Source organism: Micromys minutus (assembly GCF_963924665.1).
Source record: "Micromys minutus genome assembly, chromosome: 1".
NCBI classification, from domain to species: Eukaryota; Metazoa; Chordata; class Mammalia; order Rodentia; family Muridae; genus Micromys; species Micromys minutus.
In genome coordinates this window covers 86,281,756-86,299,041 of record NC_137969.1, presented here as the reverse complement: position 1 = coordinate 86,299,041, position 17,286 = coordinate 86,281,756, and the positions used below count along the sequence as shown (strand labels likewise).

General features: G+C 41.4%; 1 protein-coding gene across 1 annotated transcript in view; it reads right to left on the bottom strand.

The window, feature by feature from the left end:
• The window catches only part of CACNA1E (calcium voltage-gated channel subunit alpha1 E), a gene marked incomplete at its 3' end in the record, with an annotated part of 296,371 nt that overhangs the window by 78,276 nt on the left and 200,809 nt on the right, over positions 1 to 17,286 (bottom strand). The window contains exons 8-14 of the mRNA XM_080932993.1: positions 10,197 to 10,312; positions 6,036 to 6,089; positions 5,297 to 5,386; positions 3,797 to 4,006; positions 2,966 to 3,078; positions 811 to 923; positions 319 to 450 (exon numbers count right to left, since the gene is read on the bottom strand). Of these exons, the coding sequence (XP_080789119.1) occupies positions 319 to 450; positions 811 to 923; positions 2,966 to 3,078; positions 3,797 to 4,006; positions 5,297 to 5,386; positions 6,036 to 6,089; positions 10,197 to 10,312 (828 nt within the window). The remainder of the gene's footprint in view (positions 1 to 318; positions 451 to 810; positions 924 to 2,965; positions 3,079 to 3,796; positions 4,007 to 5,296; positions 5,387 to 6,035; positions 6,090 to 10,196; positions 10,313 to 17,286) is intronic.

Here is a 17,286-nt window from a genome sequence, read left to right as displayed (position 1 = left end):
ATTAAGTTGGCAGCCCCAGTGTCAGAAAAAAATTATGAGCTTTGAAAGGTACAAGTCAAAAGACAAAGTTTCGGCTAATCAGCAGTTATGAAGCTCCACACTGATCATTTCACAGAGAGCTTCAAAGGGATAGGTCCTATACTAAGAACAATTTTCAGCATATAGATTAATAGAAACAGACTCTTGTTTCTCAAGCATATCTAGACTCTTCAGACCAAGAGCTAACAAGATGTTAATATACCAAGCCAATCACCTTGGTACTTTCAGTAGTGAGACTAATGAGAGCTTCTGAGGAATGAGGAGGCCCCTGGCCCTTACCTGCCTCCAAAGAGCTGCATTCCCAGGAGAGCAAAGACAACGATGAAGAGGAAGAGGAGGAAGAGTAAGCTGATGATAGACTTCATGGAGCTCATCAAGGAGACAACCAGATTCCGAAGGGATGCCCAGTACCTGTTAAACCCAGACAAGGTCACAGGTGTGGCACAGTACAACATCTTTCCCAAGGCCAGCTGGCCATCTGCCTACAAGTCTGACAACAATTGCCTTTATGTATCTGTGGGAAAAAAAAGGTGGTCCTCCCCTGGAAAATGTGGAATTCAGTTTTTTGGTTTTTTTTGTTTTGTTTTGTTTTGTTTTTTTGTTTGTTTGGTTTTTTTTTTTTTTTTGCCATTGATATTTTTCTGGTTTGGTCTTTAAGGAAGGAAAATGTGAAGAATTTGAAAGATGGAGCAGAGAGCGGGAAAGCAAGGGGAGAAAGCAATTAGTTCTGTTCTCAAAAGTGGCAGGAAAAGGTCAGATGACACTACTTACTTGGTTATTTTAAATATCCTTAGGAGCCGGAGCGCTCGTAAGACACTGATTCCAAAAGATGTGCCAGGTCTGAAGATTGCCCAGATGACCTCAAAGATGCTGCCCACTGTGACCTAAGAGACAAACCCAGCCACGGTGAGAAGAAGAAAAGGGAAGACAGAAGCATATTGGTACTTAGTACATAATCATCAACTCTCAGTAAGCACTGGTAAAATTGAGACTCTCCCTCCCCAGACAGCCCTAACTTCTAATCAAGCTATAAACATGAGAATCCACCAAAGAAAATGGCTACATGTCCCCCTCACACACACATACACACTGTTCCCCTTCTCCTTCCTAACTTTAAATCTGCTCACTGAGCATTGGTTTCCTGACTTGACCTTTATGAAATTATAATGCCCAATCACTGCGTTTGCACAAATTTGATAGCAATACATCTCACATCATATTACCTTAAATACACAGACAAAGGAGTGGTACCCAAATCATGGTACCCAATTTGAGTTAGTCTAGGTTGAGATTTCCAATATGGAAATCTCAAAAAGAGTCCACATTCTCTCATTGTTCCAGACTACAGCACTGCTCATAACATTTAGGTACTGTTATGTTAAGTATCTTTCAGTAATTCTTGATGTAATAGTATCTTTGTTGACATAGGGTCTGGTTGCTATAAGAAGTCATAACTGCAATTAACATTTTAAGATTATTATTGTTTGTGGAAATTGGAACAGAACCCAGGACCTTCTCTGTACATGCTAGGCAAGTAATCTATCAATACTGTACAGCTTTAACTTCTGAATTTTGGGAGGTATTTTGATTACTTTAATTATGTGTAGGTATACAGGTAACTGTGTCCCCAAGTCCAGAACTGTAGAACCCCCTAGAGCTAGTTATAGGTGGTTGTAAGCCTTCTGACATGTGTTAAATGCCCAATTGGAGCTCTTTGATAGGATAGCAAGTTCCCCTAACCACTAAGTCACCTCTCCATCCCCGCTCCCAACTTTTGTTTTCTGAAACAGGGGTTCATATATAGCTCAGGCAGGTTGTGATTTACTGCACAGCCAATGCTGGCCTCAAACTTGTGATCCTTTGGTTTCAGCATTTTGAGAATTAGGATTTCAGGAGCATGCCACTATGGCTGGCTCTGAGTTATTTTGTGATCATACACTTATGGAATGTTGATTATGTTGTAGGCATCGGACTGGGGGAAAATAATGAAAATGAGTCCTCTAAGCAAAGCTGAAAAAATATGTATATGAGAAAAATCAAGGTTAAAATGGTCTCTTACTAGCTATTATGTCTGAAAACTGCCTGTGCTCAGAACCGTATGTTCTTGGTGAAAATGCAGCTTGGCAAATGCTCTGAATCTTTATCACCTGACTGGAGCTTTGACAGAAAAGGAAACGGGTTTGGCAGAAAGAGAGGTCGCTTAGAAACCTCTGGTCCTGCTACTTTGTTCTGATGTGAATCAGGTATGTTGAGCTGAGTGTTGGAGTCTCGGTCACTTTATGAGTAGAAGGAAGGCTAACTCCTAACACCTCATGCCTTGTACTGGACTTGTACAGGAAGCAGCATAGAAAGCCAATGTGTGTGAATGTATCTTGAACATCACTAGTAATGCATGCACCTACATATTATATAGAAAGTAATCAGCTGAATGGAATGTTCTGCATGGAGTCATGCTAATACAAGAGTGTGTGAGTTCAAATGAGGGCATATTGAGACAATTATGCTCATTTTAAACTGAAGTAGAAAATAAACAAGTGTACAACCTCTTTCTTCTAAAGCCACCTCTGGAATTAAGTCCTTTGTCCTTCTCTCCCAGACTTCACCCAAAATAATAAGTAGTTCAAAATTCTGGCTATGAGTAGCTTTGTAAAATCTCATTGAGCTATGCAGTTAAATGCACACTCTTTAACACATGTGTTATACATCAATAAAAACACTAAAACTCAAAGAGGTTTTTAAAAACCAAACAAATCCTTGCCTGTAAGGATTTGCTGGCTTCTGAACTCCCCTTTTCTCTTTCTATCCATTTCCCTTTTTACAACTTAAGACTTCAATGACTCATGCTGAGTGACAGATCACACTGCTTACTTAAACCCTTGGCCTATCAACAAGAAACTGAAGGACAGGAAGGCTCCTGAGGACTTACCCCAAAATCAAAGCAGTTGAAGGATGAGTGAAAATAAAGGCGTGGCCCCATGCCATACATCTTCAGGGACATCTCCAACAGGAAGAGTCCCAGAAACAAAAATTCAGCATAGTCTGAAAGTAACATAAGTAGAATCATTCGTTCCATGGCTGATATTAGTTCCTCTGCTGTCTAACTAACACACACCCTTTACTGAGGAGCCCCAGATCTCTACATGTAAGAAGGCAGCATTGGGCAAACCTAATCTCTTAGCACCGTGAGCTGGAATGAGCCTCCAGCCCAACCAACAGTTACCCTTTAGCACCAGGAAAGGCGTTGTCAATGGCCTTCAAGCAGAGGGTAGTGCTCAGAGAAGAAAGGTCTTTACTGTGGATTGGCTGAAGAAACTGAGTATCCTCCACTGTACAACTATATTTAACAGTCTCTTGGCCATCACTCATACCCAGAAGCAGTCATATTCAGAGCAGACTTATATGTTCCCTTTTTTCCAGTCCATTTGATGTATTTCTTGTTCTCTGGATGTTTTCCCTAGCTCTCAGTGATTCAAATTCTTTACACCACTGAACCCCCATAAGAAACTTCTAAAATCCAAGGTACAACTCTAACTCATTGTTAGCATTGTTAACTGTGGTGTTGTTAAATGTCAACAGTGCTATTTTACACCCCCCAGTGGTGATGAAGGCTATTAGCAGTTATGTTAGAACCCATCCTCCCTTGGGGAGGCTTTGGCTTCCTTCAGTGTGAACAGTTCCCATGCTTTAGGCCCTTATAGTCACCCATGCAAAAAATCAACCCACCCACTGGTGTGGACAGCAGCTGCTGTTCACTTACAGAGGAGGTGAGTGAGCCACTGTGGCTGATTGTGATGAACAATAGCCACACAGGCAGTATTGAGAGCCACAACACTCAGGACGATCCAGTAAAACACTTGGGACTTGACCATGTGGCGGATAGAGATACGCAGAAGCCGTTCCTTGTGCCGGAAATAGGAGGCTCCATCTACTTTTGTGCTCTTGATACTGGCTCTGGCAAGAGGTGTGCCTAAAAAAGTGAAATGAAGAGGAATGAGACTACATAAATATACCAGGCTTACCCTCCACGATCAGGTGGCATCCAAAGGGCAAGTTAGATAGCTTGAGTACCAGGGCAAGATGACCGCCACATTGCAGACCTGGGCAACCCCTATGTTATGGGCTAAGTAATCTCCACAGGAAGAAACCCTGATTTTCCTCTCCAGGCACTCAAGTCCTAAAAAACTGAAAGATTCCCAAGCAGGACACCAGGCAGACACCCAGCATCTTGAATCCTAACAGGATCGTCTTTATATCTGAAACAGGTCAGGCTTCTCTCTACCCTTTCCCTTCAGATGTGCTTCCGACACTGGAATCCTGCTGCATTTGTGATATTTCTGCCACTGGCAACATAAAGCAGCAATAGGCTCTGTAAGTCTCTTCTGCTTTTTAAGATGGAGTGAGATCCTGCCTTTTTGTCTGGGGAGGAAAAAACCTGTCATCGGCCAGAATCTGTAAGAGAACCTAGGATTGAACTGTAGTCATATCAGTGGAGTGTCAAAAGGAATTAGTTTAAATTTCACAGGATGGAAGTAGGTTGGTGCTACTACGGTTAAGCAAATGACTTCAACTCCTCCCATGTGAGTCACTAGAAGAAATAGGTCCTCAGGAGCCTTGAAATATATGAGTTGAGTATCCCTTATCCAAAATATATGGACCAGAAGCAGTTCAGATTTCAGAGAACTAGTTTAGTGATTGCACTACTAGCTGCACATGATAAAGTATTTTGGAGGTGGGACCCATGTCTACAAATAAAATTTACGTTTCAGATACATTTTATGCCTAGGCTGAAGGTAACCTCATAAAATATTTTAAACAACTTTGTGGGAGAAACCAAAGTTTTATGGTGTGATATTTGCCACATGTGATGCCACAGCATTATTTTATTTTTTTAAAAAAGTCTAATTCTGGGACAGTTCAGATTTTGGATTTTTAGATTAGGGATACTCAACCCATATCTCAACGTGGGTTCTCACTGTCACACCCAGGAGAGAGAGGACACATCTGTAAATAAGATCCATCTGTCACACTTGAAGAACCCTATACCCCAAGTTTCATGTACACAGCATCCCCTGGTCCTTTCGTCTTTTCTGTAAATCATTGTCATCTAGGTTAGATTCCCATGCCTTCCCTTAATTATATCCCTAGATTCTGGATCCTTTGGGTTCTTTTTCCTCCTTGTAGTTCTTCTCAAAAGACAGGATGTTCATTTTCATGGGAGATCCAGAGTAGTAAAAGAAGATCTAACTGGATCACTCACCCACTGAAGAGATATCAACGCAGTGCTCATCGCTGGAGTCTCGGGTCATGGCCTCCGTCCGGCTCCTTTTGATGGTTGCCCTTCGAAGCACTACGCCAGGGAAGGGGAAGGCCAGTGAGAGGCCATAAGTACACCCAGATCATCCTGGACAGAACTTTAAGGGCTGTGGGCAAGAGGCCTTGAGCAAGGGCCCTGTGACACAGGTGTTGGCCTTTAATACTGGAGCCAGGGTAATGGGAATCTAGAGTCTACAGAATGGCAGGCAGAGCTGTGCTTGCCAGCACCTGCAAATGCTCATAGGTTTTGAATCCCAGCTGGAGTTTATCTAAATCTAACCGCAGTAGGTAAACAGACCCTCCTTATCTATTTGTTCTGGCTCTTCCTAAACAATGGCATTTCCCGGTAACAAAAGTGGTCCCAAGATGATCCCCATCCATTTTAATAGCAGATCTCTTCATAGACCATCGGTTGTATGATGGTCTTTTCATTGAGCTCTATCAATCACACACCCTGGAACAATGCAACTCTTGGGTTTCATTTCCATCACTTTAAAAGGCATTTAAATCCGTGACTCAATTCTCATCATTTTAAAGCATGAGGGGTTTTATTACAGAGAGACTGTCGTGTTTCACATCCCAGTGTGCCCCCCTCTTCTTTCTTTCTCCTCCTTGATCAAGAGAGATTGCCACCGCCTAAGAGGGCAAATACTAATGAGGCGCAGCTCTCAGCTCTTCCTTACCTTCCAAGGCTGATGTTCCCGAGTTTTTATTTTCTTCAGCAAGCATGACTTCCTCTGTATGGAAACAAATGGTTTAGTAAATCATCTGTAAATGCCAAATTATTTTGCAAAGCAAAAATCCCCCAGGAGCAGCTCTGGTTTAAGGAGACATAGAGAGACTTTAAAAAGAAGTTCAGAGCTCATTGTGGGCACCAGCATAGAGAGAAATTGAGCCTCACTGGAACATAGGCTTCTCAGAACAAGGAAGGTGTGTGGTGAGGTGCTGATAGGGTTGCAGACAAAATTTAAGGTTCCTATAACTAATGCCCCAGGGTGCAGGAAGTAGTATATAAAATGAAGATGTTTTATTTCTGTTATTTCTATTCAAGTTTCTTTCTCTACCAAGCCCTCAGAAAGTACCTCCTTTCTGTCTCCCAGACTACATCATTGGTCCCCTCATCCAGGAAATGAGGCTATTTTGGCCTATGATACTCATGATTCTAAGGCAGAGGAGGGCAAGAGTACAGAGAGAAGGCAGGCAGGCTTCTGTATGTCCCCACCAGTTCTATCTAGCTTAGGAGGCATGAGTACTCTCTCTCTCTCTCTCTCTCTCTCTCTCTCTCTCTCTCTCTCTCTCTCTCTCTCTCTCTCTCTCTGTGTGTGTGTGTGTGTGTGTATGTGTGTGGGAGTGTGTGTATTTGTCTCTGGTTCCTGGCACAGAGCTGTCTTTTGTATGCTAATGCCCAGGATAACTTAGGAAATGGTAGCATGAAAAACTCAGCCACATGATCAAGAGGTAGAATTTGTATACTCATTCCTACCTTTGAGAAAGAGAGGGGAGCCTGGGATCACTGTTTTGTTACCAGTGACCAACAATTTAATCCAACATTCCTATGTATGGAAATCTCCGCAAACCTCCTAAACAATGTACTTTGAGAATTTCTAGATCGGTGAACACCTTTGTGTGCTTAGAGGATGGTGATCCCCATCCTTTACTTTATCCTGTACATCCATGGTCTATACTGTTTCTAAGTTGTATTTTATATTAAGCAATAAGTTTCCTTTTCCCAAAATCTAGAAGTCATTCTTTAAAAAAAAAATCACTAAATTGATGAAAGGCAGAGATTGTAAGAATTTCAAAATGTACATTTATTCAGACAGAATTAAGGCCCATCTTAGATCCTATGTTCTGGCTTCTGAAGTAGAGATAGCCTGAGACTAAGGCTTTAACCTATAGAGTATGTGCTATCTTCAGGGGATGTTTAGTGTCAGAATCCATTCTTGAATGCACAGTGAGTACCAGCAAGTTGAAGGGCCCATCGATGCTGGGACATTCAATTCTTTGTTGGTATATGAAAAGATATCACATGGTTCTTAAGGGCCTATTTTCCCAGACTTCCTCTCATCAGGAGGTATCAACCAATGGAGATACTCATATGAACAGACCCCATTACCATCCTCTTCAAATAGACCAACAAAACAGCCTTTCTGTCTCATATCTGCTGGTTCCCAAGGTACCCTTCTAAGAATGATGGTGTTGAGTGTTGATCTCTACCCTACTTTAGCCCATAGGCACTTTGACAATCTTTTCCAAGATCTTGAGTGAAAGCTTGTAGCAGACCATATCAAACAAGGGTTTGATGTATGCACTTATAGCAATTAACAGACAGGCAGAAAATGGTAAAGCCATTGATGGAATTCTACCTTCATATAAAATTGAGATATATAGAATGCATTTTCCAGGGAAAATTTTGAGGTTTGGACATTACTATGCAGGATAGCCATTATAATACATTATAATGTCTAGCTTAGAATTTCAAGTACAGCCTCTGATGAAATTCCACGTTAACAGGTGAAATGTTACAGGCGAGGTGCTCCTTCATGCAGACATATAAGGTTTTTAAGGCACTTTATAAAATGTTTGGAGGGTATCATTGTAAAATCAAATCTCTGATAAACTATATTATAGTAAACTTAATTACCTTAGCCAGACATCATTGCTTTTGCTATGCACAGTGCCTGACTTTGCAATGGGCAGATATGAGAGCTCCTGAGAAAGATGGAAGATGTGCAGGGCTGCTGAGGATTTCTGAGAAGTACTTCAAGGGCTCTAGATGTGCTAAAACCACCCTTCCCCCACCAATGCCTTTTGCCAAGTTCGCTTTCAAACTTGACTGTCTTTCCAGGGAAATGTTACCCATATGTCTGATTCGCTCACGCTCCACTTGTAAAGAGGAGGGCCAGGAAGCACAGTTTGATGTTTGCAGCATGTCTTTTTCTTAGGAGGGGGAAGAGGGCTGCCTTTGCTAACTGGAAAAAAAGGGAAATGTTTGGGATTTTGCAAGTATTGGGAAAACACGCTGCAAATAAGAACCACATCCTACAGTGCCTGGCCCCGGGTAGGGTCATAGTCCGGCCTGGGAGAAGCCTGTCCTGGGCTTTCTGCCAGCTCACTCAGCAGTTTGTCAGATGGCTCTACTACTGAGGACACCAAGGACCATTGGAAACTTCAAGCTGCCTGCCTGGCCTGGAGGCAAATCAGCTTGCCTTCCCATGGTAAGGAAGACTTGCCATTCTGGGAAGAAGGAGGCGAGATTTATAGCCCCTTCTTCCTTACTCAGTAAACTGGAGAAAAAAAAGGTGAAAAGGACACACAATCAAAATGCTTAGCTCCTGCCTTCAGGAGTGACAAAGAAATGTGGATGTTTAAAACAGGGAGTATGTGTCTGTCTTTTAATAATACATATCCCCTCTCCACCCTTGTAGATAATCAAGAGTTGACTCCTAGACTTAAAGGGGGGCTCTGGAGTGTTGGTGGCACATGAAGTGTAAATGTGTCACTGTAAGTCGTCATGGAAGAATATGACTCGAAGAATGAAGCATCAAATCAAGGTTCCTATTATCCCATTGTGACTTCCTGTTTGTGGTTTGCTTTCTACTAGGAATAGAGTAAGATGCTGACTGCCAGGTGAATTTTATGATTATTAATATTAAAAAAATCACTCTTTGCTCTAGAAGAAAATGAAGATATATAATGCCAATGCAATCCAGTCTTTAAAAACAATAAGGAAAGCAAATGCTTCAGCTTTGTTGTCAGATAGTGGATGACTGATTCCTCTCATAAGCCCCTGAACCACCTTGAATCCGGTGGCTCTGCATTAATACCTTCATGGCAGGTCTGGACCATCCCTATAGCTGGATCCAAATTCTTCCCCTGAGTGAGCAGTGAAGACAGATACCAGGTGAACACCTGTCCTTATTCCTGTCTCCTGACTAGACGGTTACGGTGGCCCTATGCTCATTTCTTCACCATCTCTAGCCTTGCTCTCTAGAGTCTAATTCAAGTACTGCAAACATACGTTTCCTTAAAAATCTCAAGGCAGGACATCTCTGCTTACTAGAAAGTCCAGTGACCCATCAGGCCACACACATAACTGCTGTGACTAGTCTATGACTGACTTCACACTGCCCCCTCCACTCTTACCATGTGCCCATTCCTTCTGTTGCTGGAGCAGCAGTGGCCTCCTTTGAATCTGACTGCTCACTGTGATTCTCCTCTCCCAGATCTTTCCCTCCTCAATCCCTCCTCCCTTCCAAGTTTCTATACAAATAGGCCCATGCTCAATCTTTTTTTTTTTTGAAAGCTGTACTATACAACCTTACCCCCCAACCTTGCTTGATCTGTTTTCCCACTGCACGTACCACTTTCTTGTGAGTTATTAATTATTCTGTTTATTGCTTCTTTCCAGCGCAAGAAGAATCTGTTCCAGGAGATATGAACTTTGGAGTGATGTCTGTTTGGCTCAACCTTGTACTCTGAGTTCCTGGCACAAAGTAGGCACTCAGTCTATATTTGGTGAATGCATGGATTATCAGTCATAGAGCAAAGCAAAGTATAAAATAACACCACACTGCTTTTTTTTTTTCTCAGCACTGGATTTTGTATTTTTTTCCTGAGCTTAGTTTGATGATGCTCCCGTTTTGTGGAAGGTTATTAGTTAAAAGGGCGGGTTAGACTCTAGAAGACCTCAAAACAGAAGAGGAGCTTAAACACTCAAGTGCTCAGTGTCCTTCTCTGCTCTATTCTAGGTTGCCTATTGGATGGGAGTCTTAGAGATGCTGGACAGGGTTAGTTGACTACACATTTGCAGTTACCCACCAGTCCCTTCATCCTAAACCTACCTGCTTTGTCTATCCAGGCGCGGTAGCCATTCAACTCACGCTCAATCTGTTGCTGGCGCCGGAGCTTCATAAACGCTCTTCGGTTCTCCACTCTCTCTCTTTCTTTGGCAAATTCCCTGTGGACAACAAGGACAATCCCCTGAATTTGCATAACACCATGATGAAGAGAAAGAATGAAGCAGTAATTGAGGATTTGGACTCCTCATTTTTTTTCCTGCAAGATGATCTCCCTCTAGTGTTCTACAGAAAGGAGCCTTATTCCACCTCAGGCAGGAGGCCTCCCTATCCTTGCCCTCCCTATCTCCAGACTGAAAAGAGCTTTTCCAGCCACATGCCAGTTTCAGAATGCTATGGTCTATGTCTTTGGTCACAATGGAATCCTTAAATCTCTCTAACATCACCATTGGACACAGGAGGCAATTAAGGCTCAGAGAAGTCATCTGCAAACTCAGATCACTGAAGCTGTGCTGCCATGGTGTCCAGTGTATTGTGGTGAATGCCACTGAAAGTCAGTATTACTCATAATGTGAAGGTCTAAAGGGCTGCTGGTGTCTGGTGTCCATTAAATAAGAAAAGAAGAAAGATGAGCTAGGACCTACCTCCAGGAGAAATACCATGGGAAGGTGAATGAGGCAGAGGACTCTAAGACTGAGGGAAAGTAGAAATGAAGATCAAGAGAAAGGAAGAACCCAAAGACGGGTACAGGAACAAAGCCCTTCTATGATATGAGAAAAAGACGAAATCTTGGAGCTTGGGAGACAATTCAATTAGCAAAGTGCTTGACACACAAGCATGAGGCCCTTCCTTAGCTAGACCCCCAGAACTCAAATAAAAAAGCCAGGCATGGCAACATGCACTTTTAACCAGGGACAGATCCTTAGGCCTCGCTGGCCAGCTAGCCTAGCTCAAGGTCAATGTCGGCCCTGCCTCAAGCAATTTAGTAGATGGCTCCTGAGTCCTGATACCCAAGATTGCATAAAGTCTTATGCTCCAAAGCAGAAGGAACATTTAGAGAACAAAGAGATAGAGGAAAAGAAAGGAAAAAGAGGTATAAGGATTGTACTCAGGGTTCCTTGGTAGAAAAAAAAAAAAATAGATGAGCACTGGTCTAACATGATACAGAGAGATGCATGGTTATGCTCTGCTCGCACTTCCTGTCAACTCTGAGCTGGTTTCCTTGGGTATAGGACCCACTCGCAATGGTCTTGGTCAAGTTGAGTACATGAGGACAAGGCACGTGCTTTACTGAAGATGCAGTGAGTTCCTAACCGTGCTATGGAGGAAGGGAAGAAAAAGGTGAAACTGGATAGTGGCCAGAGATGCTGAGGGTCTGGGTAGCAGAACCCAAGGCATGGGATGCCTCCTGTGGTCTTCTTTTATGGATTTCTGCCATTAAGAAGTAACAGTGGCCTGGGTAATTGGTGGTAGCATCGCTATCCACCAGTGTTCTTACTATTGGTTCTTTGACTTATAACTTTAAAAGTTAAGTATCCTAAGTACAACATGGAGCTGATAGAAGAACTCAGGCCTGGCTGCACATAGATCCCTAGTTATTTAGTCATGTGCAGCTTAATTGTGTGTAACCCATCAGCATCTCCTTCCATTTCATAGCTTCACATGTGTTCATGTCTTAAGCTTCCAACTTGCTCTGGGAGCTGGGCTGGGAAAAATTCAACCTGAGATAGTATTTTGAGTAAGAGCACTACAAAGGAGAATCTCAGTAGGATCTAACCAGAGAAACAAGCAAAACCCTGGGGTAATCAGTAGGAATGTTTTCAGAATCTGTCTCAGAAAACTAAGTCTGAAGTGTGTTAAGTGACTCTTTGAAATGGCAAGTGTCCAATACCCAGAGAAGTACAGAGAGCAACCATAACTCAGACATTTGAAATCCTACCTCTGTTCTCTTCTATTCTGTGTTGAACTCACTGTGGCCTAGGCTGGCTTCGAACTCACTAATATAGCCAAGGCTAGCCTTGAATTCCTGATCTACCCTTTTCTGCCCATCAAGTGTCGGGATCATGGGCATGTGACAAAACCAAGACACTGTATTCAACTTTTCATCTTCTCATATTAAAAGAAGCATGGCACACAGGATTTATTCAACAGATTCTGAGCATTGAATGGTCATCAGTAAACAGGTGACACTTTTGCCTTGGATCACAAAAGTTTCAGTAAAGGAGAATTTCATCACTGTACAAGCTCAAGAGAGGCAGAAGCGTTTGCTGGAATCCTAGAACACAGATGGAATTTTCTCTGAACTACAGCTTCTGTAGAATCAATGTACACAGCACACCCTTTGTCACCTCTTTTTGACCTCTATTATTACGGTGCAGTTTGGTTTGAGGCAGGATTAGACAGCCAGTCCCTGTCTGGCTTCCCAATGTTTTGAAAGTTTCTGGGTTCTTTATTTTATTTATTTATTTATTTATTTTTTGTATTTTTGATTTTTTGGTTTTGGTTTTTGTTTTTGTTTGTTTGTTTGTTTGTTTGTTTTGGTTTTGGTTTTGTTTTTTTGTTGCCTTTCCCTTTCTCTGCAGTTTAGATGTGGTTTCCTGAATGGATCTTATTGGCCTAGAGCCACGCAGATAGGACTAAGCCTTGTTTGCTTGTTGTTTCTTTGTTTTTAAAGATGTGCACCACCTCACCCCACTTCCAGGCTTTTGTGGCACTAAGGAAGGGGAAGGCAGTTCCATTATCAGGTAGCTTTGTCTCTGTTCTGTTTGCTCATTGGCATCTGTATATTTCTTGACTCTTCCCACCCTCTTCCTTACTGTCATTCTTTTACAGACATTGAAGTGGTCCTCTGACTTCTTCATGACTTACATGTGTACTATCACTCACATATATGAATGTGTGTATAAGAACAGAGGATGCATATCCATGTCTACACAGAAAAAAATTTAAAACTCATAATCATTGAGGCAAAACTATATAGATAAATATCTACATAAAAATACTTTTAGAAAAGAGAACAGATCTTTGTACCCAAAGTTATTTACTCCCATTTGCATGTCTGCTAGTCTGTAGACTCCATGAGGCCAAGCAAAGCCTGCATGGCATCACACATCAACAGAATCAGAATTTTATCACAGCTATTAAGGTAGACTCCATAAAATATAAAAGCAAAACATTTTGCAGTTAATGTTCATATAATACACTTACTTTTTGGTCTAAAAATCATTTGGGAGTATTATATTTGTAAAATAAACAAAAAAACAAAATAAAACGCTGCAAGGTACAGAAAGGTTATTTACCCAAGATCAAAAAGAGAAAGAGTTAGAACTCAAAGTAGCACCTCCCAGTTCCAGGTTAGTTACCGTGTCCATGTCTTGACTATCTCCCCCTTTTCCCATGCTGTGGGAAGTCAAGAATTAAAATCTACACACCATATTTTTGTTTTAGCTTAAGTTTGAGGAATATAGGAATATAAGAACAGATTTGTTGGTTTGTTTTGGTTTTAGTGAGCTTTTCATTTGAGACAACAGAGTAGAAGTCGATTAATTCCTATGTTGAATTAATAATAAAGGCTAGAAAATAATTTACAGCACTAGTCAAACTGCGGTTATATTTGCCATCTCGTGTCTGGGCCATGGTCACCATGTATTTATGTTGAATTTATGAGGAAAAGAGGTAAATAGTATTATCTCTACTCTTTATCTGAAATAAGCAGCAATTCTATACCTAGATCTTACCTGCCCATCAGACCCTGAGCACTTAGGTGGCCAGACCTGAGAATGGCCAGCATATTCCTTCTGCTGGTCCTTTCCCAAAAGAATCTGAATTTTATCTCCTTTATATAAAATTTCAAGGTATTACACAAATGATGCAAGACCTTGACCTTATATAAAGACTGGATCCTGTTACTAAATTTCCTGCAGAATTGGGTAATCTTAAGAATGGTCCTCTGAACATCTCAGAATATCCAGTTTCTTTAGATAAAACATTTGAACTTTAAAGGGAGAATTCTGGCTTATAATAGAAGGGAGGCCAGATCCTTTGAGGTCTCCTGACACTTGTCTGGATTTAAGATGTAAACGTATATAATCAGCTCCATCCTCTATTTCTATATCCATGGTGTAACAAAGTGCCAATGTGTTGTGTCTAGTCTATGGAATTCCAAACTAGAACAAAAATAAACGAGCATGTGATGCAGCAGAAACACCACCAGCTCTATTCTCAGAGCAAAGTATCTAGGCAGCATCTGCTGCTAATGAACAGGAAAGGAACTTCTCTGACTTCTCATCAGTCAGAGCTGACATTAGAAGGAAACCCAAAGGGGTAGGTAGAGAGTGTCTACTTGTAAGCAGGAGGACCTAAATCTAAACTACAGAACCACAACTACCACCACCACCACCACCAAGAGCAGCAGCAACAACAATAACAACAAAAATACCAAAGAGAAACAAAATAGCTCGGGATAATGGTTCATACTTCTGAACCCATTAAAAAGAAGACTCACTGGGGTTTACTAGCTAGTCAGACTAGCCCAGCCGTTCTCAAAGGTGGTGACCCCTTTGGGAATCAAATAACCCTTTCTCAGGAGTCACAAATATTTACATTATGATTTATATCAGTAGCATTACAGTTATGAATTAGCAACAAAGATGATTTTATAGTTGATAGTCATCACAACATGAAGAACTGTATCAAAGGGTCAAAGCATTTGGGAAGTTGAGAACCACTGGTCTAGGCTAATTGATGAGGACTTGGCTGATGAGAGACTAATTAAAACTCTGTGTTACCAAGCACAAGCTAGGACAAGTCTTCTCTAGGAACAGTGACCATAAAAAGATAGGAGAGTCACAAACACCTGAATTGGGGATCACTGGCCATTCATAGTGTTAGGGTGCCCCTCTTTCCATTCTGCTTCCCTGAAAGAATCACTTGCAGGTCTCCTCAGGACACAGAAACCTGAAAGCAAGTGAGCTGGAGTTGGGTCTGACTGACTCTCCATTTTGATCTCTGCATGAATATGCTAAGTTCATGTTCCTAAATTTTAGTTATGAGAAGTAAAAGGCCTGATTTTTGTATCCTGTGGTAGAGGGCTTATTTCATATTTGTTATTGGATTTATATTTGTGGCTGCTTTTGTTTTACAGTAGTTCCCATGGGAGTCATAAATTGTTAAAATCAACTCCTATATGCAGCCAATTCTATATTTTCACAATAAAATAAAGTAAAAAGTAGAAATATCACATGAAGAATCTCAGACAAGGGAGGTTGCCCCAAACATGAATCATATATGTCTGAAGGGGTAAAAGGAAAGAAGGCAGATTTCACTTCCGAATCATGCTTATATCAATATGAAAATTGATTTCGACTTTGTGAATTTATCAAGCTATAAAGGAGCTATTGTCACAGATATTTCACGGAATAACCGATCTGATCTCTGTATTAATAAAGTAGCAGGTATTAGTCCATAACATGATGATAGGAACAGTTTTGGTCAACCCCAAATCTAGGATGCATCATTATATTTGCTGAACCCTAGGAACTTGAAATGAAGGTCACTAAATCCTTGCTTCAGACCATGCTGTGTTACCTAGCACCCCAACATAAACAGAAGATGGTTGCTTCACTCATCTATTGCCACAATATTTAGGAAGAACTGCTCAAAATCCCTCTGGGGAAAGACTACCAGCTCTTGGTTTATCCCCTAGTTCCAGAGCACTGCTCCTGATTCAGTGCATACAGGGAGCTTTGTTTACTGATGCAGAGGCTCTTGCTGTTGTCATGGTAACCAGAAAGAAATACAAAGCCTGCCAGGATGGACTGGCCTGTATGACTCAAAGATCTGTTTACCCACACTCTTGTACACACTTGTATGCTTCATCACACACACATTGGCATAGATACACATGCTCACACCACCAGAATTCTAAAGTATATGCCGGGGGGGAGGGGCTTTGCAAAGCACACACATGATCACACTCCTATTAATATTCAGAGTTCATAATTTTAAAAGGCTATGCTACCCACAAGGGAACCTTGCCAATATTCTTCTATGATCCTTGATTCTGGAAGGAGGGATTTAAGCTAGGCACCAAGAAAAACATTGTCAGGCTTAAATATTCTGAAACAAACACAGAAATCAAGGAAGTCAGATTGGCTGCTGTGTGGGAGCTCTGCTTTCACTGTGGTTTTGTTGGAAAGTAGACTGGGGTGATCAAGGGCAAGACTGTTGTTCACCATTAGGTTTTCAGTGTTCAGTGTTATGAACCTAGGAAACTTTTCCTCCCACTTTCCAGAGAAGCAAATACAGCCCCAGAGAAGGCAAACACTTATTGAAGGTCACACAGTTCAGTAACATTACAGTTATTTATGTCTTAGCCCTTGACTTGTTCCAGGAAGGATTTAAGGAGACTTAGGTTGTCAATAAAAGATGGCTAAAACAGAACCTGGCCTTCAAACTCCCATCCATTGTTGACTCTCATAAGCGGGATGAGTGTTCAGGTGCAAATGTTCAGACACGCAATGTTACCCATACTCCAAATTAGGCACTTTAGTAGGTGCCTCCTAAGAGCACATATTCTTCTCCAAATTTGTTATGGCAAATAAATGGCATTCCATGAAGTGAAATATCTAGCCTCTGCCCCTCCACTCTATATCCACAGCAATGAAAGAAAGACCACAGGACTCTTACATCAGGATATTGAGCAGTCAGGACATGCAAAATCACCTGTCCTAGCTCAACTTTCATATCCAGAAAAGCTAAAGCAGATAGAGGACCTGTCAGTCCAAGGTTTTTAACAAATGGAAGCCGACTTATTCATTAGTTTAGCTTGCCAATCTCTAAGCTTCACACTATCCTAGTATTTTAATTATGAATATTCAAAGAGGCAGATGCCATAGAACTCAAAGTAAGGATAACCTTTTGCTTTATCTTCTAATACTTTAGTCATAGATAGATAGATAGATAGATAGATAGATAGATAGATAGATAGATAGAGGGAAAGGAGGCCTGGCCATTCACATGAAGTAAGGACAATGAATGACTGGAAATTCCTTTTCTGGTTTGCTTTTTGAGCTAAAAGTTGGTGTTTGTAGTATTGAAGTGCAATGATGAAAGACTCTGATATTGGACATACTTT